The 24,334-nt window shown below is 47.4% G+C and overlaps 1 protein-coding gene and 1 long non-coding RNA gene across 5 annotated transcripts in view; one reads left to right on the top strand and one right to left on the bottom strand.

Annotated features, from left to right (window-relative positions):
* MTAP (methylthioadenosine phosphorylase) overlaps positions 1-18,722 on the bottom strand; it is a 56,699-nt gene extending 37,977 nt beyond the window's left edge. The window contains exons 1-3 of one of the 2 annotated variants that reach the window (XM_073666963.1): positions 18,517-18,722; positions 11,341-11,427; positions 9,196-9,254 (exon numbers count right to left, since the gene is read on the bottom strand). In XM_073666963.1, coding sequence (XP_073523064.1) covers positions 9,196-9,254; positions 11,341-11,427; positions 18,517-18,540 — 170 coding nt within the window. In that variant the 5' untranslated portion in view covers positions 18,541-18,722. The other variant, XM_073666953.1, reaches the window with a different exon arrangement.
* A 59-nt stretch (positions 18,723-18,781) lies between these two features.
* LOC141224803 (uncharacterized) overlaps positions 18,782-24,334 on the top strand; it is a 154,908-nt gene continuing 149,355 nt past the window's right edge. For all 3 annotated transcript variants that reach the window (XR_012292288.1, XR_012292237.1, XR_012292186.1), the window contains exons 1-2: positions 18,782-19,074; positions 20,628-20,717. This is a non-coding gene — a long non-coding RNA (uncharacterized lncRNA). The remainder of the gene's footprint in view (positions 19,075-20,627; positions 20,718-24,334) is intronic.

Below are 24,334 nucleotides of genomic sequence, written 5' to 3'. Positions count from 1 at the left end.
AGAAAAGCGTATATCTGCACAGAGATTGAAGCTTCAGAGACTGGGAGTTCTGTGGAAACTGTTTGGGTAAGAATACAAGGAGAGAACAACGGAAAGGACACCATTGTAGGCATTTACTACAGGCCACCTGGGCAAGCTGAAGATATGGATGAACTCTTTATGTATCAAATGACCAAGTTCTCCAAAAAATATGACGTAGTGGTCATGGGAGATTTCAACTATCCAGACATTTGTTGGGAATCTCTCTCAAGTAAAACTAACAGGTCAAGCAAATTCTTATCCTCTCTTGCTGACAACTTTATCTTCCAAAAGGTAGGGGAGAAAACAAGGGGATCTGTTACTTTGGATCTAATTCTTATAAACAGGGAGGAAATGGTTGAGGAGGTAAAGGTGGCTGGGACCCTAGGAGGCAGCGATCATGCTATTATAGAATTTTGGATAACTAGAGGAGGAAGACATGTGAAGACTCAAACTTCAAGGTTAGATTTTAGAAAGGCAGATTTTAAGAGTCTCAGAAAGAGAATAGGAGGGATCCAATGGCTGGATGTCCTTAAGGACAAAAATGTCCAGGAAGGATGGGAAATTTTTAAAAATGAGATTCTCAAAGCACAATCGTTAACAATCCCGAAAAGTAGGAAGAATGGGAAGCATTTAAGGAAACCAGGATGGATGAACACAGAACTTAAACACATGCTAAAAAGAAAGAAAGAAATGTTTATTAAATGGAAAGAGGGAGGCATATCTAAAGAAGATTATAATGCAGTCTGCAGATCCTGTAGGGCACGTATCAGGTTAGCTAAAGCTGACAATGAATTAAGGCTTGCAAGAGATGTCAAAAGCAATAAAAAAGGATTTTGGGGGTATGTCAAAAGTAAAAGAAAAGTCAAAGATGCTATAGGATTTTTACAGGATGAAAATGGAGAAATGGTAAGAGAGGATGTTGAGAAGGCCGAACTTTTTAATTCCTATTTTGCATCTGTTTTCTCTCAGAAAGAAAATGTAACATCAACTGATCTTCACTGTCCATTTAAAGGAATAGAGGAATCCAAGTTATCAGTAAACAGAAAGATTGTGAGGGAATATTTAGCTAACATAAATGAGTTCAAGTCTCCAGGTCCAGATGAATTACACCCCAGAGTACTGAAGGAGATTGTAGAAGAAATTTTAGAACCACTCTCCATAATCTTTGAAAATTCTTGGAGAACAGGAGAAGTCCCAGAAGACTGGAGAAGAGCAAATGTTGTTCCTATCTTCAAAAAGGGGAAGAAGGTGGACCCAGGGAACTATAGGCCGGTGAGTCTGACTTCTATACCAGGAAAGATCTTTGAACAAATTATTAAACAACATGTATGTAAGTACATGGATAAGAATGAAGTGATTAACCAGAGTCAGCATGGGTTTGTAACTAACAAGTCATGTCAGACTAACTTAATTTCCTTCTATGACAGAATCACTGACTGGGTGGATCAGGGAAATGCTGTAGATATAGTATATCTTGACTTCAGCAAAGCATTTGACAAAGTATCTCACATCATCCTTATTGAAAAAATGACCAAGTATGCAATGGACCAGGCAACTGTTAGGTGGATTCATAACTGGCTTAGTGATCGGACTCAAAGGGTGGTTGTAAATGGCTTCACATCCAGCTGGATTAATGTCTCAAGTGGGGTACCACAGGGCTCCGTCCTGGGACCTGTATTGTTCAACATCTTTATCAATGATTTAGATGAAGGAATTGAGGGTAAACTGATTAAATTTGCTGATGACACAAAGCTAGGAGGGATAGCTAATACTAGAGAAGAGAGAGAGAGGATTCAAAAAGACCTAAATAAACTGGAGCAGTGGGCAGCAACCAACAGAATGGTTTTTAACAGGGAAAAATGCAAAGTACTACATCTGGGCAATAAAAATGAAAAAAGCATATACAGAATGGGAGGAATAGAGCTAAGCAACAGTACATGTGAAAAAGACTTAGGTATACTAATAGATCATAGACTGAACATGAGTCAACAGTGTGATGCAGCAGCAAAAAAGGCAAATACAATTCTGGGATGTATTAACAGAAGCATACAGTCTAGATCACGTGAAGTCATTATCGGTCTTTACTCCTCTTTGGTCAGACCTCATCTGGAATACTGTGTACAGTTTTGGGCACCACATTTTAAAAAAGACATAGACAAACTGGAGCAAGTTCAGAGAAGAGCGACCAGAATGGTGACTGGTCTGCAAACCATGTCCTATGAGGAACGGTTGCAGGATTTGGGAATGTTTAGCTTGCAAAAAAGAAGACTGAGAGGAGACTTAATAGCTGTCTACAAATATGTCAAGGGCTGTCACATTGTAGAAGGATCATCTTTATTCTCATTTGCACAAGGAAAGACTAGAAGCAATGGGATGAAACTAAATGGGAGGAGACACAGATTAGATATTAGAAAAAACTTTTTGACAGTTAGGGTGATTAATGAGTGGAACAGGCTGCCACGAGAGGTGGTGAGTTCCCCTTCAATGGACGTCTTCAAACAGAGGCTGGACAGACATCTGTCTGAGATGATCTAGTGAATCCTGCTTTGAGCAGGGGGTTGGACCAGATGACCCAGGAGGTCCCTTCCAACTCTACCATTCTATGATTCTATGATTCTATGATGCTCTGCCAGGCCTTCACTGCGGTGGTTTTCAGTTGCTGTTTGTGGGCCTGTCTGAAGTTTAGTCTTTAACAAGTGAAATGCTGCTCAATTGGGTTGAGATCAGGTGACTGACTTGGCCATTCAAGAATATTCCACTTCTTTGCTTTAATAAACTCCTGGGTTGCTTTGACTTTATGTTTTGGGTCATTGTCCATCTGTAGTATGAAACGACAACCAATCAGTTTGGCTGCATTTGGCTGGATCTGAGCACACAGTATGGCTCTGAATACATCAGAATTGATTGGGCTGCTTCTGTCCTGTATCACATCATCAATAAACACTAGTGACCCAGTGCCACTGGCAGCCATGCATGCCCAAGCCATCACACTGCCTCCGCCGTGTTTTACAGATGATGTGGTATGCTTTGGATCATGAGCTGTACCACGCCTTCGCCATACTTTTCTCTTTCCATTATTCTGGTAGAGGTTGCTCTTGGTTTCATCTGTCCAAAGAATGTTCTTCCAGAACTGTGCTGGCTTTTTTAGATGTTTTTTTAGCAAAATCCAGTCTAGCCTTTTTATTCTTGATGCTTATGAGTGGCTTGCACCGTGCAGTGAACCCTCTGTATTTACTTTCATGCAGTCTTCTCTTTATGGTAGATTTGGATATCGATAAGCCTACCTCCTGGAGAGTGTTTTTCACTTGGTTGGCTGTTGTGAAGGGGTTTCTCTTCACCATGGAGATTATTCTGCGATCATCCACCACTGTTGTCTTCCGTGGGCGCCCAGGTCTTTTTGCATTGATGAGTTCACCAGTGCTTTCTTTCTTTCTCAGGATGTACCAAACTGTAGATTTTGCCACTCCTAATATTGTAGCAATTTCTCGGATGGGTTTTTTCAGTTAAGGATGGCTTGTTTCACCTGCATGGAGAGCTCCTTTGACCGCATGTTTACTTCACAGCAAAACCTTCCAAATGCAAGCACCACACCTCAAATCAACTCCAGGCCTTTTATCTGCTTAATTGAGAATGACATAACTAAGGGATTGCCCACACCTGTCCATGAAATAGCCTTGGAGTCAATTGTCCAATTACTTTTGGTCCCTTTAAAAACAGGGTGGCACATGTTAAGGAGCTGAAACTCCTAAACTCTTCATCCAATTGTAATGTGGATACCCTCAAATGAAAGCTGAAAGTCTGAACTTCAACTTCATCTGAATTGTTTTGTTTAAAATTCATTGTGGTAATGTCTAGAACCAAAATTAGAAAAATGTTGTCTCTGTCCAAATATATATGGACCTAACTGTATGTAAAGCGCTGTGGAATATGATAGCGCTAGGGTATGCTCAGGTCACAGCTGGAAGCAGCCACAATGCAGGAGATGTGATCAGAGAGACTGAAGTCTCCTATGTACAAGGGTGTCATATTTAAGGTGTGTAAGCGAAGCGCTCAGAGACTTACACACTCGCAAATGCAAATGGCAGCCCCCTGTGTCTGCAGAAAAAAAATTATGAAATAAAAAAAAAAAAGGTTCAAGTAGTGCATTTAATTTTGTATTAAAATAATTGATTATATAATCAATAATTATAAAAAAATAGCAGAACCTTCTCTTTAAAGTATTTATTGCTAAATTATATTATTTTAAACCGTAAAATCCTGCCAATTTCACAATGACCACGGAGACCCTTACAACACTTTTGCATGGTCGGTTTGGGTATGTATAGGGGCTGTGAAATGTGGATGGCAGAATTCAGCCCTACAAGCAGGTTTCTCACCCTTCTAGTTGGCCTATACAATGTACAGATATTGTGGGCAGCTTACATCAAGTAACATTTTATCCATCGCCTCTGTATATAAAACTGCAGAAATGGTCCTCCATGTCACAACTGAAGTGCCTAGAGGAGCAGGAAGGGGTTAAACTACAGGTCATTTTCTGACTATACATTCCTTTTAGTCCTTGTATAATGACATTATGCGACCTTCTAATATACCAGATTTTTCAGACTATAGGACGCATTTTATTATAAGACGCACCCCAGCTTCAGACAGTAGAACATAGGGGTCATTATCACTAATGTTACTGCACTAGGGTAGAGTATGAAGGTAACAGATCTACTGTTAGTGCTTCTCTGGAAATCATACACATAGCTGCACAGCACACACATTATGTACACTGTGCAGCACACACAAACAATGCTGTATGCACAGTACACACACATTATGTACACTCCGCAGCACACACAAACAATGCTGTATGCACAGCACACACACATTATGTACACTGTGCAGCACACACAAACAATGCTGTATGCACAGTACACACACATTATGTACACTCCGCAGCACACACAAACAATGCTGTATGCACAGCACACACACATTATGTACACTGTGCAGCACACACAAACAATGCTGTATGCACAGTACACACACATTATGTACACTCCGCAGCGCACACACACACACATTATGTACACTCCGCAGCGCACACACACACACACATTATGTACACTCCGCAGCGCACACACACACACACATTATGTACACTCCGCAGCGCACACACACACACAATGTACACTCCGCAGCGCACACACACACACACATTATGTACACTCCGCAGCGCACACACACACACATTATGTACACTCCGCAGCACACACACACACACATTATGTACACTCCGCAGCACACACACACACACATTATGTACACTCCGCAGCGCGCACACACACACACATTATGTACACTCCGCAGCACACACACACATTATGTACACTCCGCAGCACACACACACACATTATGTACACTCCGCAGCGCACACACACACTATGTACACTGTGCAGCACACACACACTATGTACACTGTGCAGCACACACACACTATGTACACTGTGCAGCACACACACACTATGTACACTGTGCAGCACAATCACACTATGTACACTGTGCAGCACACACACACACTATGTACACTGTGCAGCACACACACACTATGTACACTGTGCAGCACACACACACTATGTACACTGTGCAGCACACACACATTATGTACACTGTGCAGCACACACACATTATGTACACTGTGCAGCACACACACATTATGTACACTGTGCAGCACACACACATTATGTACACTGTGCAGCACACACACATTATGTACACTGTGCAGCACACACACACTATGTACACTGTGCAGCACACACACACTATGTACACTGTGCAGCACACACACACTATGTACACTGTGCAGCACACACACATTATGTACACTGTGCAGCACACACACATTATGTACACTGTGGAGCACACACACATTATGTACACTGTGGAGCACACACACATTATGTACACTGTGGAGCACACACACATTATGTACACTGTGCAGCACACACACATTATGTACACTGTGCAGCACACACACATTATGTACACTGTGCAGCACACACACATTATGTACACTGTGCAGCACACACAAACAATGCTGCATGCACAGCACACACACATTATGTACACTCCGCAGCACACACACATTATGTACACTCCGCAGCACACACAAACAATGCTGCATGCACAGTACACACACATTATGTACACTGTGCAGCACACACAAACAATGCTGTATGCACAGTAAACACACATTATGTACACTCCGCAGCGCACACACACACACATTATGTACACTCCGCAGCACACACACATTATGTACACTCCGCAGCACACACACATTATGTACACTCCGCAGCACACACACATTATGTACACTCCGCAGCACACACACATTATGTACACTCCGCAGCGCACACACATTATGTACACTCCGCAGCGCACACACATTATGTACACTCCGCAGCGCACACACATTATGTACACTCCGCAGCGCACACACATTATGTACACTCCGCAGCGCACACACATTATGTACACTCCGCAGCGCACACACATTATGTACACTCCGCAGCACACACAAACAATGCTGTATGCACAGTACACACACATTATGTACACTCCGCAGCACACACACATTATGTACACTCCGCAGCACACACACATTATGTACACTCCGCAGCGCACACACATTATGTACACTCCGCAGCGCACACACATTATGTACACTCCGCAGCGCACACACATTATGTACACTCCGCAGCGCACACACATTATGTACACTCCGCAGCGCACACACATTATGTACACTCCGCAGCGCACACACATTATGTACACTGTGCAGCACACACAAACAATGCTGCATGCACAGTACACACACATTATTTACACTGTGCAGCACACACAAACAATGCTGTATGCACAGTACACACACATTATGTACAATGTGCAGCACACACAAACAATGCTGCATGCACAGTACACACACATTATGTACACTGTGCAACACACACAAACAATGCTGCATGCACAGCACACACACATTATGTACACTGTGCAGCACACACAAACAATGCTGTATGCACAGTACACACACAGTATGTACACGCCGCAGCACACACACATTATGTACACTCCGCAGCACACACACATTATGTACACTCCGCAGCACACACACACATTATGTACACTCCGCAGCACACACACACACATTATGTACACTCCGCAGCACACACACACACATTATGTACACTCCGCAGCACACACACACACATTATGTACACTCCGCAGCACACACACACACATTATGTACACTCCGCAGCACACACACATTATGTACACTCCGCAGCGCACACACATTATGAACACTCCGCAGCGCACACACATTATGTACACTCCGCAGCGCACACACATTATGTACACTCCGCAGCACACACACATTATGTACACTCCGCAGCACACACACATTATGTACACTCCGCAGCACACACACATTATGTACACTGTGCAGCACACACAAACAATGCTGCATGCACAGTACACACACATTATTTACACTGTGCAGCACACACAAACAATGCTGCATGCACAGTACACACACATTATGTACACTGTGCAGCACACACAAACAATGCTGCATGCACAGCACACACACATTATGTACACTGTGCAGCACACACAAACAATGCTGTATGCACAGTACACACACACATTATGTACACTCCGCAGCACACACACACATTATGTACACTCCGCAGCGCACACACATTATGTACACTCCGCAGCACACACACACATTATGTACACTCCGCAGCACACACACATTATGTACACTCCGCAGCACACACACATTATGTACACTCCGCAGCACACACACATTATGTACACTCCGCAGCACACACACATTATGTACACTCCGCAGCACACACACACATTATGTACACTCCGCAGCACACACACATTATGTACACTCCGCAGCACACACACATTATGTACACTCCGCAGCACACACACATTATGTACACTCCGCAGCACACACACATTATGTACACTCCGCAGCACACACACATTATGTACACTCCGCAGCACACACAAACAATGCTGCATGCACAGTACACACAACTCTGCTACACACCGGTCAACTACATCAAAACAAACACACAGCACACACACCTGAGCAACATCAAAAGACACAGCACAGATCAACTACAACATCAAAACATACACAGCTCAACTACAAGACAACATTTCATACATCTTTTATTGTACGTTTTTATTTTTATGCAAGATGCAGCCAGTCCCTTTATTGTTGGCTGGGTAAATTGGGGTGTCTGTCCTTGTGGGGTGCACTTATATAGTGCTGGGAAGTCCATCTAATCTAATAGTAGGAGTCACCAATAGGCTGGAAGCCAGACATTGCGCATCACACGTATCTGTGTGATTAGCGTCCTATACAAGCCTCATCGATGTGCATTTATAATGATGGGCAGCCACCCCCTCCATGAATGGTAGGTGTGAGAGGTTGTTCATCGGTAATTCATTTATCATGGTGGTCTGCTGCATCCTTTACAGCATAGGTATTGGGACCTGGTGTTAGTAAGTAAGGCTGACATTTTTATGTGATGAGTATGTTGCAAAAACCAACAACATCAGAACAGCGCACAGACTAGAGAGGACCATGGTTTCAAGTTCTGACTGAAGGTTCCTCAGCTACTCCGGATGTGCAGCGTCCACGCAGGTCCTGGCAGCTTTCTCTCCTGTCCTGCACCAATCAGAATTATCAGTATCAGACAGGAAGAGAGAGCGGTTCTCAGCGATCGGAGAGGACGCCATGTCAGCTTTCTCCTCTATCACATGAAGATGCACATACTTTTTAAAAACATTTTTTCTTGTTAAGAAGTACACCTTATAGTCTGAAAAATAACCTAATTTACACAATGAATGTTCCTATCGTCTGAAAGGAAAAGAGACTGCCAATCTCTCAAGCCCCAATATCCGTTTACATCACACTCTGTTACCAGACTACTGCTCCTCACCGATGAAAAGCCAGAAGACCTTAATAACTTAAGGGGCGCCATGACATGCATAAACAGCAAATAGCAAGCAGAGATCTTAAAAACAGTGAGGAATCACAACAAAAAGTAGATTGCAAAGTTTCAGAAATTGTCTTTATATTATTCTTATGCTTACCTTGCAAGAAGCACGCAGTCCACATTTTTAATTTTTCCAAGAACCAAGGCATCTGATGGCTAAATAAGAAGAAAAAGATATTATAGTTTAGAGAAGCAACAAATAAAGTAGCACTCTGTAGCACTATAGTATGCAAACATATAGTTTGGTTATACATGGAGATGGTTACTCTTAGTAAGCACCTGTGCACACCCGTTTTCTGTTTTGGAAGTGACGGTCAGACTTTGGATATTTGCATACTTAGTTTAGAGAAGCTCCTAAGGGTTATCCCACATAATGTAAACCCAAAAATGTCTAAGAGATTGCTGTAAATGGCAAGGTTTTACTCTTAAAAGGGGATTGCCAGGACTCAGGGGTGGTCAGACACTGAACTTCCCCAGCTGTTAGTGGGTCCTGCAGCAGTTGGCTGTACATGGTGAATACAGTGCTGTGTGCTGGCCATTCCCATGGCTGCCATTCACTTCATCGGGAGCTGATCTGCAGGTCATCAGGTATATCCAGCTGCCGCAGGACCTGATCACTGGAGAAGTGGTGTGTCTGACCCCCAATCATCTGATACTGATGCCCTGTGCTACAATAGAGAAATACAAAAACTATCGGCCATTGTGGCAATGGTGCACGTGGAAAGATAGACTATGTAAAGTCGAAAAAGTCCCGGCATGTCCATTTAACAAAACCTATGTAAGGCTATGTGCCCACGATGCAGAAATGCTCCGGATTTTTCCTGAGCGTTTCTGCATCTCCCTGGCAGAAAAAACGCATGCGGATTGTACATGCGGATTGTACATGCGTTTTTCCTGCCAGGGACAAGCGGAAGTGACGCATTCTTCACATGCATTTCCGCATGCAGGTTGTCAAGCGCTTTCCAAGCGATTTTAGCATCACTTGGAAAGTGCTTGATAACTTGGTCACACTATATAAATCCATGCAAACGGCATGGATTTATATAGCGTGACCGAAAGAATGGTAAAAAATAAATATATACTTACCTTCTGATGGCCCCCGCAGTCTTTATTCGCTAAGTCCTGGCTTGCCGGCAGCTCCCTGTACACTACACTGAAGGACCTGCCGTCACATGACTAAATGACGTCAGCGCAGGTCCTTCAATCCACCGCGATCTGCCGGCAAGCGAAGACAAGGAGACCACGAGCCATCAGAAGGTAAATATAATGTTTATTTTATTATTTATTTTTTTACAGGTTCTATGGTACCCGGGTCCGGAGGAGAGTCTCCTCTTCTTCAAACCCAGGTACCATTGAACGCATGGAATGCGCATGTACAGATCCAGTGATGCAGATTACATGCGTTCCAAGTCAATGGCGGCGAAAACGCAGTGCTTCCGCAAAATAATTGGTAGTGCTGCGTTTTTTCCCCAATGATAATCCGCAGCGGAAATTTCCGCAGCATGTGCACAGCAGCTGATTATCATTGGGGGACATGGCAGGCCTTCTACCAAGCGTTTAAGCGTTTCTGCAGCGGAATTGCCGCTGCGGAAACGCTTAAAAAACGCATCGTGGGCACACAGCCTAAGTGCCAGGACCTTTTTGACTTTACATTATCCTAACAATAGGTCATCAATATCAATGTCCCGGAAAACCCCTCTAACACAAAACTATTAAAACACTAAACATTTGGGTTTTTGCAAAAGGGCAAGGTAAACATGAAAATTCTGTATTGTGGCAGTGCACTAACCGTGATCACGTGGCCCCAAGCTGGGAAATCCTGCAACATTGTAACATTTCCCCTATAAAAATATATTCTCATCCTAGGAAAAGTATCTTTGCCGCTGAAAATAAGTTCCATTCATCTGAATAGGGTTCTCTCTTCTGCAGGCCCTACTCAGCTGAAAATGACACTACAACATATCTTCCACAAGATAAAATCTGAATAAAAAATAATATTCACGTTTCGAAGGAGTCATCTAAATCGGTGAATATTTAGGACTTGAAGGCCTTGGTCACAACTTGGTTACACAATAACATGCCATCTATCTGCTGCCAACACTGGGGTGCACCATATAAATACAGCTCCCGTCCTATAAAGACCTATTATGAAATTTGGGAAATCTGACCCTAAAACCACAGACCATTTTTCCATCAATGTGTTATTGTAAATCGAGTGCTAAATATTAGTGAATGAACATACTTTGCCAAACGGCGTTTCAACATACTTCTCGGTTCTTCCTTCCAAAATGTCAGGGTCGTCCAGTCCAGATCCACCAATAATTCCCACCTATTGAAGAAGTAATAGGTTAGTAATTCAAGACTTTTACATAAATCAATCAATAAAATGACTAAAAGCAAAACCAAAATCCGCCGTCCAGATATTCTATAGCCAGAATGGATGGCACCCTCACTGGCATATCCATGCCTACAGCAGCCAATACTATCACAGGTTGTGCCAAAACATGGCCTGCACCAAATGATGGTGGCTTTTACACACATTTTATGCTCACTTCAATGGGTCTGAAATTTATGAGGTTACATGCTCATGGAACATATCTACTATGGGCCAACATATTACTGCAGCTATCATTGTGAAGATGGCATGGGGGAACTGCACATTTCACACTTAGAATTGAAAAGGGTAAAATTCACACTCACATCAGCAGTATGAACGGACAAGCAGCTCCTGTCAATATCAAATGCAGGCATTTTTCACACCCTGTGCAGGAGATTTCTTAAAAGGGTGCTTGCATCTTCAGGAGCACACTGCTCCTCTACCTCCTGTGGGCAGTGTGCTCCCGAAGACTGACCGCTCAGACCATTAGAATGGGGACTGAAGCTTACTGGATCCAGCTTGGAGCTTGCTTGTGCCGCGTCCTCCTAGCCTAGATATCTGGCCAGACTAGGACAGCAGGGTGACCAGTAGCATGGGCAAGGCATAGCCCTATAAAATGTAATATCCCTCTGATCTGAAGGATTTTTAATAAGATGGAAATTGCACAGTTGCTTGTTTTTACAAGCACTTTCCCATTATTAAAAAAAAACTTGAAAATTACATGAACTGTAAAACACAGATTTTCCACAAGCCAATTCGCAAGGGAAAGTCACACTGCATTTTCACAACGTGGGCATGAAACCTTAAAGCACCACTCCAGTGGGTTTTTATTTTCAGTGCTGGAGTGGCGCTTTAAATCTAAGCCCACTGCCCCTGGTCATATACTCACCCTCCGGCGTCTTCAGTTTTTTCAGCACAGCTCTTGTCCCCCCTCGCCATCTTGTCAGCGCAGCTTCTGACAGCCGGAAATCAGAAGCTACGTCTCACGCTCTCAATACAAGTCTATGAGAGGCAGAACGAGGCCAGAACGGGGCTCTCATAGACTTGTATTGTAAAGTGACCTCCGCACACAGCTCCATGAAACATTAGAGCTGCCCGGAAGGTCGCTTTACGCCGGAGAGCGACACTGAAAATGGATGAAGGCGGCGGCAGGTGAGTATCAGACAAGGTGCAGGGGACTTACATTTAAAGCACCACTCCAGTAGTAGAATAAAAGAAACACTGGAGTGGTGCTTTAAGAGAAAAATAGTCATAAAATACACCGAATGTATTATTTATGTGCACCATATTGTGGTGCACAGTATTAGTACAGATTTATGTATGAGGTGTCACCGTTGTGCTTCCTGATTCCTTGATGGTTTCTTTTTTGCAACCTATGATACGGAATGATTTCTAGGTGAAAAAAAAATAGATTTCTAAGGTCAGAATGCTACAGCATTTAAAGGAGTACTCCGGGGAGATAAAAAAAAAATTTGTACTGTCCAGTGCAGTTCTATTGTTTTTATAACACTTGTAATTCTGTGTGACAGCAGTTGCTCCTCACTGCTTATCACTGTCGGGGACATTATGTCACACAGCAGTGTGAAGCTCCCCACTGTATGTAACAGCCAGCTTGAGAATAGGAGGCATGGTTATTCTCTGCAGAAAAAGCTATTATCAGGAGACTGGCTGATAACAGCGGGGAGCTGCACACTGCTGTAATGTCCAAGATGGAGGGGTGAGCAGTGAGGAGCAGCTCCTGTCATACCAGCCCCATGATAATGTATCGCTGTCTGGAGTATGCGATGAGGGAGCGTAGCCTACATCCCAGCTTCTAGTAGCAGCCAGCCCCCTGATAATATCTCCTTCACTGCAGGGGTACTGGGGGGGGGGGGCAGGTCACGTTCCCACTTCTTGGACTGGCTGTAACTCAGAGTGGGAGAGCTGCACACTGCTGTGTGATGTAATGTCCCAGACGGGAGATGGGGGGGGAGCAGCTCCTGTCACACTGAATTACAAGTGTTCTAAAGATAACAAAACTGCACTGGGCATCTCATCTTTATAGTTTATGAGAGCAGGGACAGTAAAAAAAAATTCTAGCTCCTCAGAGTAGCCCTTTAAATCTAAAGAATTACTCCTTTATATATTTTCCCCACTATAGTAGCTGTAATACCCTTTAATATATCTACCCCACTGTAGTGGCAGAAATACTCCCTTTAAAGGGGTTATCCAAAACCTAACTGAATATGATGATTTAATGTAAAAAACAAAGCATTCTAATGTACAGTACTTCAATTCAAAAAATCCCTCCCCTTCCAATGTTTTTTTTTTTTTTTTTTACTTCAGATGGATTCCCGTTAGAGTCTCCCAACATGCAGTGAGGATTCTCAAACGAGACATCAGGGGTCTGCCGCTTGGGCTACTGTCCCCAACCTGAAACAGATAGTCAATGGAACAACCCTTTCTGGAGCGGAGCAATAGCCCAGCTCCTGAAAGGGTTGTTCTGATGATGATGCGTTTCAGGGCGGGGTGCAACAATGAAATGGATTGTTGGCTATACTGCGTATGTGCCGGTTGTCAGTTCAGTATTCTGTCTCTGCTCGCCACTGTTACTTTCAGTGCACTCCCTCACCAGCTCTAAAAAGAATTGCTGAGCTGGCAAAAGAGCACTCTATAGCCAGCAGACGAGGGAGTGCACTGTCAGTGCAGAATGAAAGTAGCACAGCGGCACTGGCAGCATACTGAACTGACACCGGTACATGCTCAGTATGGCAGAGAATAGCCCAGCTCCTGAAAGGCTCGTCCCTGATGACGATCTGTATCAGGCTGGGGACAGCAGTCGCGGCACTGACTGCAGCTCAAGCTCCCAAACGACATCTCATTTGAGAATCCCCAGTACATACTGGGAGGGAAACACAATCGGAAGCACAATAAATAAAAAACAAAAAAACACAGATAGGACAAAGTAGAGAAAGAAGGGTAGGGATTTTTTCTTTTTATTTAAGTATATTAGAAAAGTTCTTAGTTTTTTTTTTTACATTAAATAGATCCATAGTGGCAGGAATACCCCTTAAATTAATCCGCCCCATTGTAGTGGCAGGAATACCCCAGTAGGTGCCATTCAGATATCCGTGAGTACTCACATATGGAAAAATAAATGGATTGTACAGCTTCTCCTATTCATTACAATGATAACCACAAGGAGCGCACAGAATGTTCACTGATGCCATCCGTGATTTTCATGGACCCATAGACTTGTATGGGCAATTTCGATCATTGACTGATTAATAACGGACACACTGTCCAAAAAGCATGGACATGTGAACAGCCCCATAGACCATGCACCCATTAAAGTCCATCTGTGAATATCATGGATAGAACACGTACATGAAGAACAGATGTCTGAATGAGGCCTTAATATACCTACCCCGTTTTAGTGGCTGGAATAAACCTTTAATCCCTTCCCGATGCTGGATGTAATAGTATGTCTTATGTCGGGTGTGGGTGCAGAGCCAACACTGTACCTAGCAATGCTGGCTGTACTACACAGGCGGCAACTGACTGTAAAAGCAGCGACCCCTAAGTGATCTAAAACATTTTTTATAAGAAAAGTAAAAATAAAAAATAATAAAAAAATGTTTGAATCACCTCCTTTTCCAGATTGTAAAACAAAGTAAGAGAAACAAACATGTGACATCAGTGCATCTGGAAGTCTGATCTATCCGGATATAAAGTTAGTTATCCTGGATGGTAAACGCTGGAAATAGGAGAGAGGATCAAATTGCCAACAGTTTCAGTTGTTTTTTTATTTTAGCACCACACCTCAAATCAAAACATCGTATGTACAGCAAAACGGGACCAATAAAGAGTCAGCTCGCTACGCAAAAAACAAGTCCTGACACAGCTCGCCAGAAAAATATAAGAGGAACAGGTCGCAGAACAAGGCGACGCAACCCCAAAATCTCTGCCACCTGTTCAGCGCTGTGCGTACAGCAATCAGAGGTGGCAATAAGTCATCTATATATGGGGTCCGGAGGTGTCTGACAGCCGCCTCCACTATCCTGCACGATCCCCACACAGCGGATTATTCTGCAACAATATAATAAAATGTTCTATACGGACCGGTCCAACGTGTAGTGTATGGGCAGCCGGGAGCTAATACCCTGAAGTGACCGGAACACATCCGTAAGGCCGGAGTCACACTACCGTATAGCACGGCCGAGTGCTATGTGATAAAACATCTCACAGCTCTCGGCTCAGTGTTATACTATGGGGCAGCACAGATCAGCCATTATTATTTTCTCATGCTGAATTGACATGATAGAACAATCACACCATGCTATGATTGGCAGCGAGACTCGTTTCACTCGCACCCATACAAGTCTATGGGTGTGTGTGAAACATCTGACTGCACTCGGAAGTCACCCCAGTGCAGTCCAATATACAGTGAGTCAGGCCATGGAGATGGCCTCCATGGAAATTACTTTCTAAGTCTCCTCCACAGCTGTGCTCCGATCTTCTCATGCGAGAGAATCTGAGCACGGAGCACTGACACTCGGCTCACACTCGCAGCTGAGCAGGAGCCAAGTGTCATTAGCATATCGCATCCCATGCCATACGCTGGTGTGACTCCGGCCTAATAGATCTATCCCACTGCAGTGGCTGGAGCGTCTTATTAATGGCTACCACTGTACTAGCAGGCCCACCCCCCCAACATCTACCCCACTGTACTAGCAGGCCCAGCCCCCTACATCTACCCCACTGTACTAGCAGGCCCATCCCCGCCAACATCCACCCCACTGTACTAGCAGGCCCACCCCCCAACATCCACCCCACTGTACTAGCAGGCCCACCCCCCAACATCCACCCCACTGTACTAGCAGGCCCAGCCCCCAACATCCACCCCACTGTACTAGCAGGCCCAGCCCCCTACATCCACCCCACTGTACTAGCAGGCCCAGCCCCCTACATCCACCCCACTGTACTAGCAGGCCCAGCCCCCTACATCCACCCCACTGTACTAGCAGGCCCAGCCCCCTACATCCACCCCACTGTACTAGCAGGCCCAGCCCCCTACATCCACCCCACTGTACTAGCAGGCCCAGCCCCCTACATCCACCCCACTGTACTAGCAGGCCCAGCCCCCTACATCCACCCCACTGTACTAGCAGGCCCAGCCCCCTACATCCACCCCACTGTACTAGCAGGCCCAGCCCCCCAACATCCACCCCACTGTACTAGCAGGCCCAGCCCCCCAACATCCACCCCACTGTACTAGCAGGCCCACCCCCCAACATCCACCCCACTGTACTAGCAGGCCCAGCCCCCTACATCCACCCCACTGTACTAGCAGGCCCACCCCCCCCAACATCTACCCACTGTACTAGCAGGCCCAGCCCCCAACATCCACCCCACTGTACTAGCAGGCCCAGCCCCCAACATCCACCCCACTGTACTAGCAGGCCCAGCCCCCTACATCCACCCCACTGTACTAGCAGGCCCAGCCCCCTACATCCACCCCACTGTACTAGCAGGCCCAGCCCCCTACATCCACCCCACTGTACTAGCAGGCCCAGCCCCCAACATCCACCCCACTGTACTAGCAGGCCCAGCCCCCTACATCCACCCCACTGTACTAGCAGGCCCAGCCCCCTACATCCACCCCACTGTACTAGCAGGCCCAGCCCCCTACATCCACCCCACTGTACTAGCAGGCCCAGCCCCCTACATCCACCCCACTGTACTAGCAGGCCCAGCCCCCTACATCCACCCCACTGTAGTATCAGGCCCAGCCCCCTACATCCACCCCACTGTAGTATCAGGCCCAGCCCCCTACATCCACCCCACTGTAGTATCAGGCCCAGCCCCCTACATCCACCCCACTGTAGTATCAGGCCCAGCCCCCTACATCCACCCCACTGTAGTATCAGGACCACCCCCCTACATCTACCCCACAGTAGTATCAGGACCACCCCCTATATCTACCCCACAGTAGTATCAGGACCACCCCCTATATCTACCCCACAGTAGTATCAGGACCACCCCCTATATCTACCCCACTGTAGTAGCAGGACCACCAGCTATATCTACCCCACAGTAGTATCAGGACCACCCCCTATATCTACCCCACAGTAGTATCAGGACCACCCCCTATATCTACCCCACTGTAGTAGCAGGACCACCAGCTATATCTACCCCACTGTAGTAGCAGGACCACCAGCTATATCTACCCCACTGTACTAGCAGGACCACCCCCTATATCTACCCCACTGTACTAGCAGGACCACCCCCTATATCTACCCCACTGTACTAGCAGGGCCACCCCCCAATATCTAACCCACTGTACTAGCAGGACCACCCCCCAATATCTACCCCACTGTACTAGCAGGACCACCCCCTATAACTACCCCACTGTACTAGCAGGACCACCCCCTATATCTACCCCACTGTACTAGCAGGACCACCCCCTATATCTACCCCACTGTACTAGCAGGACCACCCCCTATATCTACCCCACTGTACTAGCAGGACCACCCCCTATATCTACCCCACTGTACTAGCAGGACCACCCCCCAATATCTACCCCACTGTACTAGCAGGGCCACCCCCCAATATCTACCCCACTGTACTAGCAGGACTACCCCCTATATCTACCCCACTGTACTAGCAGGGCCACCCCCCAATATCTACCCCACTGTACTAGCAGGGCCACCCCCCAATATCTACCCCACTGTACTAGCAGGACCACCCCCTATATCTACCCCACTGTACTAGCAGGACCACCCCCTATATCTACCCCACAGGAGTAGCAGGAATACCAGCTTAATATCACTACACCTCTGTAGCAGATAGAACAGCCCTTCCCCATTTCTTTGCTGTCCGCTCTGCAGCCGCTTTATAAGAGGGTGAACGGCTCGGTCTGACATCCTGTGTGCTGGTCACCCACAGAGCGCTGCCAGCCCCGGTACAGTGACAGCGGTCTCCACCCACAGGACGGGGAGAACGGGGAGACCGGGCAGTGCTGAGCCTTGGCCGGGCCCTGGTGTACAAGGAAGGACCAACCTTCACACAATGTCCTGCAGCCATAGCGAAGTCCACGTTGAGGGGCGGGGCTACACTCACACGCTGTGAGCATGTGCTACCTGCAAGGCTAGTGGAGAGAGGACCTCTGATGACGTCACCATCAGAGCGGGGCCAGGGGCTGCTGCTACAGAACTGTACGGACAGAGAGCAGAAGAAGCATTGTCAGAGGACTGGGCCGTGTACGGGAGCGTGTGCAGGAGCAGAACTACCGCCCGTGCAGCCGGTTCATTGAACGGGGGCAGGGCCGCCATCAGGGCATGTCTGCCCTGACTCCAGTGTGGGGCCCAGCCGGTAGGGGCCCCCTTGGAGCCCCGTTGGGGGCCCCCTCTTGTGAGTCTCTCTCCTCATGGGGCCCCCAGCCCCATGCCAAGCGCCGGGTCCGGGACATCTCAGCGCTGCGCTGCGCTCCTGCGGCAGCGCCTTCATGATTCCCCTGATTTCCGGTCATGTGACGGCGCCGTCACATGGCCGGAAGTCAGGAGAACCTAGTGTCAACGATTTGGACGAGCGCCAGGATTCTGCAGGGATCGCATGGGGGTAAGTATAACAAGTTTTGTTTTTTTCAAAATACAATTTACTAGGAGTGGGGGAAATGGGAGGGGTGTGTGTGTGTGAGTGAGATAAGAGATGCACATGGGGTGGGGGGAGATGATAAAAGATGCACATGGGGTGGGGGGGATGAGAGAGGTGCACATGTGGGGGGGGGGATGAGAGAGGTGCACATGTGGGGGGGGGGATGAGAGAGGTGCACATGTGGGGGGAGGGGGATGATAAAAGATGCACATGGGGTGGGGGGGATAAGAGATGCACATGGGGTGGGGGGGATAAGAGATGCACATGGGGGAGGGGGATAAGAGATGCACATGGGGGAGGGGGATAAGAGATGCACATGGGGGAGGGGGATAAGAGATGCACATGGGGGGGAGATAAGAGATGCACATGGGGGGGGAGATAAGAGATGCACATGGGGGGGGAGATAAGAGATGCACATGGGGGGGGGAGATAAGAGATGCACATGGGGGGGGGAGATAAGAGATGCACATGGGGGGGGGAGATAAGAGATGCACATGGGGGGGGGGAGATAAGAGATGCACATGGGGGGGGGGAGATAAGAGATGCACATGGGGGGGGAGATAAGAGATGCACATGGGGGGGGGAGATAAGAGATGCACATGGGGGGGGGGAGATAAGAGATGCACATGGGGGGGGGAGATAAGAGATGCACATGGGGGGGGGAGATAAGAGATGCACATGGGGGGGAGATAAGAGATGCACATGGGGGGGGGAGATAAGAGATGCACATGGGGGGGAGATAAGAGATGCACATGGGGGGGAGATAAGAGATGCACATGGGGGGGGAGATAAGAGATGCACATGGGGGGGGGGGAGATAAGAGATGCACATGGGGGGAGGGGGATAAGAGATGCACATGGGGGGAGGGGGATAAGAGATGCACATGGGGGGAGGGGGATAAGAGATGCACATGGGGGGAGGGGGATAAGAGATGCACATGGGGGGAGGGGGATAAGAGATGCACATGGGGGAGGGGGATAAGAGATGCACATGTGGGGGAGGGGGATGAGAGATGCCCATGGGGGGGATGAGAGAGGGGCACATGGGGGGGAGGGGGATGAGAGAGGGGCACATGGGGGGGAGGGGGATGAGAGAGGGGCACATGGGGGGTGGTGAGAGCTGCTCATGGGGGAATTGGGAGAAAATGAGCTGCACATGGGGGAATTAGGAGTAGGGGGATAATGAGCTGCACATAATGAATGTGGGGTGGGGGAGAGTAAATGATAAATGACGATGGGGTGGGGAGAGCACGGACATGATATAATGAATTGGGGCAGGGGGTGCATGTAAATAATGAATGCGGGGAACAGGAAGTATAGAGTAGAGGTTCTAATTAAATTATATATTAAGTGCCTATTTACAGTTAATGGGGGCACCGTGGTGGATTACAATTTATATTTGGAATGGTAGGTTGCATAATAACTAACCATATATTGATGGTGGATGCACGTTTGTATTCAGCTGCGTAATGTAGAAGTTGGGGAATGTGCTCTAGATAACTGTGTTATTTTATGCAGAGACGAGTCCTGGCTGGAAGACGTGATGGCGGTCTGTGCTGGATGAAGGAGAAAAGCGTAGCTGAAGGACTTCACCTAGAGACGTCACCAGTGAGTCAGTGCATTACATGTACACTTACACTATATACTATGTACCGGGCTCCTGTGTATAATGTCACTGGTGATCACTGTATTACCTGTACACTATATACAGAGCTCCTGTGTATAATGTCACTGGTGATCACTGTATTACCTGTACACTGACAATATATACAGAGCTCCTGTGTATAATGTCACTGGTGATCACTGTATTACCTGTACACTGACAATATATACAGAGCTCCTGTGTATAATGTCACTGGTGATCCCTGTATTACCTGTACACTATATACAGAGCTCCTGTGTATAATGTCACTGGTGATCCCTGTATTACCTGTACACTATATACAGAGCTCCTGTGTATAATGTCACTGGTGATCACTGTATTACCTGTACACTGACACTATATACAGAGCTCCTGTGTGTAATGTCACTGGTGATCACTAGATTACCTGGACACTTACATTATACATACCATGTATAGAGCTCCCGTGTATAATGACACTTATGGTAATATTAGTAATGTGGTGGTAATATTAGTAATGTGGTGGTAATATGTGGTCTGGTCATGGTGTCGCAGTTTTTCTCCCTTCTGTGTGGTATTATTCGGTCACTATGTTGTGGTAATATGTGGTCTGGTCATGGTGTGGCGGTATTCCCTGTATGTGGTATTATTGGTCATTTTAAAAAAAAATTTATATGACACATTCCCTTAAAGAAAACCTAAATAAAAATATTTCTAAAAAGAGTATTGGATATTTTAAGAAAATTTTAATAGGTTAGAGTAGGGCCCGGCCAGAAGAGTCTACCTTATCGTGGTGGCGGCTTTAAAAATCTTTTGGCCAAAACAAAAGCTGTTGGCTATTTATGTGGCACCGTCACATGGCCGAACGTCAGGAGAGCCTGGTGGCAGCGACGTGGACGAGCGCCAAGATTCTGCAGGGATCGCATGGGGGTAAGTATAACAAGTTTTATTTTTCTTAAATACAATTAATTAACTAGGAGTGGGGGGGATGAGAGATGCACATATGGGGGGGATGAGAGATGCACATGGGGGGGGGAGATGAGAGATGCACATGGGGGGGGGAGATGAGAGATGCACATGGGGGGGATGAGAGATGCACATGGGGGGGATGAGAGATGCACATGGGGGGGGTGAGAGATGCACATGGGGGGGGTGAGAGATGCACACGGGGGGGTGAGCTGCACATGGGGGGGTTATGTTTACATAACTTTGTTGCCTTATGAAGCGCAGGGGGGGCCCCCAAAAATTTCTTGCACAGGGGCCCACTACAGTCTGTGTCCGCCCCTGTGCAGGAGAATATACAGGACCGTGCAGTACAGGGGAGCGTGTGCAGGAGAATATACAGGACCGTGCAGTACAGGGGAGTGTGTGCAGGAGAATATACAGGACCGTGCAGTACAGGGGAGCGTGTGCAGGAGAGTATACAGGATCGTGCAGTACAGGGGAGCGTGTGCAGGAGAGTATACAGGACCGTGCAGTACAGGGGAGCGTGTGCAGGAGAGTATACGGGACCGTGCAGTACAGGGGAGCGTGTGCAGGAGTGTATACAGGACCGTGCAGTACAGGAGAGCGTGTGCAGGAGAGTATACGGGACCGTGCAGTACAGGAGAGCGTGTGCAGGAGAGTATACAGGACCGTGCAGTACAGGAGAGTGTGTGCAGGAGTGTATACAGGACCGTGCAGTACAAGAGAGCGTGTGCAGGAGTGTATACAGGACCGTGCAGTACAGGAGAGTGTGTGCAGGAGAGTATACAGGACCGTGCAGTACAGGGGAGCGTGTGCAGGAGAGTATACAGCACCGTGCAGTACAGGAGAGTATACAGCACCGTGCAGTACAGGAGAGCGTGTGCAGGAGAGTATACAGGACCGTGCAGTACAGGGGAGTATACAGGACCGTGCAGTACAGGAGAGTGTGTGCAGGAGAGTATACAGCACCGTGCAGTACAGGAGAGCGTGTGCAGGAGAGTATACAGGACCGTGCAGTACAGGAGAGTGTGTGCAGGAGAGTATACAGGACCGTGCAGTACAGGGGAGCGTGTGCAGGAGAGTATACAGGACCGTGCAGTACAGGGGAGCGTGTGCAGGAGTGTATACAGGACCGTGCAGTACAGGAGAGCGTGTGCAGGAGAGTATACGGGACCGTGCAGTACAGGAGAGCGTGTGCAGGAGAGTATACAGGACCGTGCAGTACAGGAGAGTGTGTGCAGGAGTGTATACAGGACCGTGCAGTACAAGAGAGCGTGTGCAGGAGTGTATACAGGACCGTGCAGTACAGGAGAGTGTGTGCAGGAGAGTATACAGGACCGTGCAGTACAGGGGAGCGTGTGCAGGAGAGTATACAGCACCGTGCAGTACAGGAGAGTATACAGCACCGTGCAGTACAGGAGAGCGTGTGCAGGAGAGTATACAGGACCGTGCAGTACAGGAGAGTGTGTGCAGGAGAGTATACAGGACCGTGCAGTACAGGAGAGTGTACAGGACCGTGCAGTACAGGGGAGCGTGTGCAGGAGAGTATACAGCACCGTGCAGTACAGGAGAGTATACAGGACCGTGCACTACAGGAGAGTGTGTGCAGGAGAGTATACAGGACCGTGCAGTACAGGAGAGTATACGGGACCGTGCAGTACAGGAGAGTGTACAGGACCGTGCAGTACAGGGGAGCGTGTGCAGGAGAGTATACAGCACCGTGCAGTACAGGAGAGTATACAGGACCGTGCAGTACAGGAGAGTGTGTGCAGGAGAGTATACAGCACCGTGCAGTACAGGAGAGTATACAGGACCGTGCAGTACAGGAGAGTATACGGGACCGTGCAGTACAGGAGAGTGTACAGGACCGTGCAGTACAGGAGAGTGTACAGGACCGTGCAGTACAGGAGAGTGTACAGGACCGTGCAGTACAGGAGAGTGTACAGGACCGTGCAGTACAGGAGAGTGTACAGGACCGTGCAGTACAGTAGAGTATACGGGACCGTGCAGTACAGGAGAGTATACGGGACCGTGCAGTACAGGAGAGTGTACAGGACCGTGCAGTACAGGGGAGCGTGTGCAGGAGAGTATACAGCACCGTGCAGTACAGGAGAGTATACAGGACCGTGCAGTACAGGAGAGTGTGTGCAGGAGAGTATACAGCACCGTGCAGTACAGGAGAGTATACAGGACCGTGCAGTACAGGAGAGTGTGTGCAGGAGAGTATACAGGACCGTGCCGTACAGGAGAGCGTGTGCAGGAGAGTATACAGGACCGTGCAGTACAGGAGAGCGTGTGCAGGAGTGTATACAGGACCGTGCAGTACAGGGGAGTGTGTGCAGGAGAGTATACAGGACCGTGCAGTACAGGGGAGTGTGTGCAGGAGAGTATACAGGACCGTGCAGTACAGGAGAGTGTGTGCAGGAGAGTATACAGGACCGTGCAGTACAGGAGAGTGTGTGCAGGAGAGTATACGGGACCGTGCAGTACAGGAGAGTATACAGGACCGTGCAGTACAGGAGAGTATACAGGACCGTGCAGGAGTGTATACAGGACCGTGCAGTACAGGAGAGCGTGTGCAGGAGAGTATACAGGACCGTGCAGTACAGGGGAGCGTGTGCAGGAGAGTATACAGCAC

The sequence above is a fragment of the Phyllobates terribilis genome, unplaced genomic scaffold (genome assembly GCF_046119375.1).
Source record: "Phyllobates terribilis strain yellow unplaced genomic scaffold, ASM4611937v1 Scaffold_1__5_contigs__length_1240528914, whole genome shotgun sequence".
In the NCBI taxonomy this organism is placed as follows: domain Eukaryota; kingdom Metazoa; phylum Chordata; class Amphibia; order Anura; family Dendrobatidae; genus Phyllobates; species Phyllobates terribilis.
This window is presented reverse-complemented; position numbering and strand designations above follow the sequence as displayed.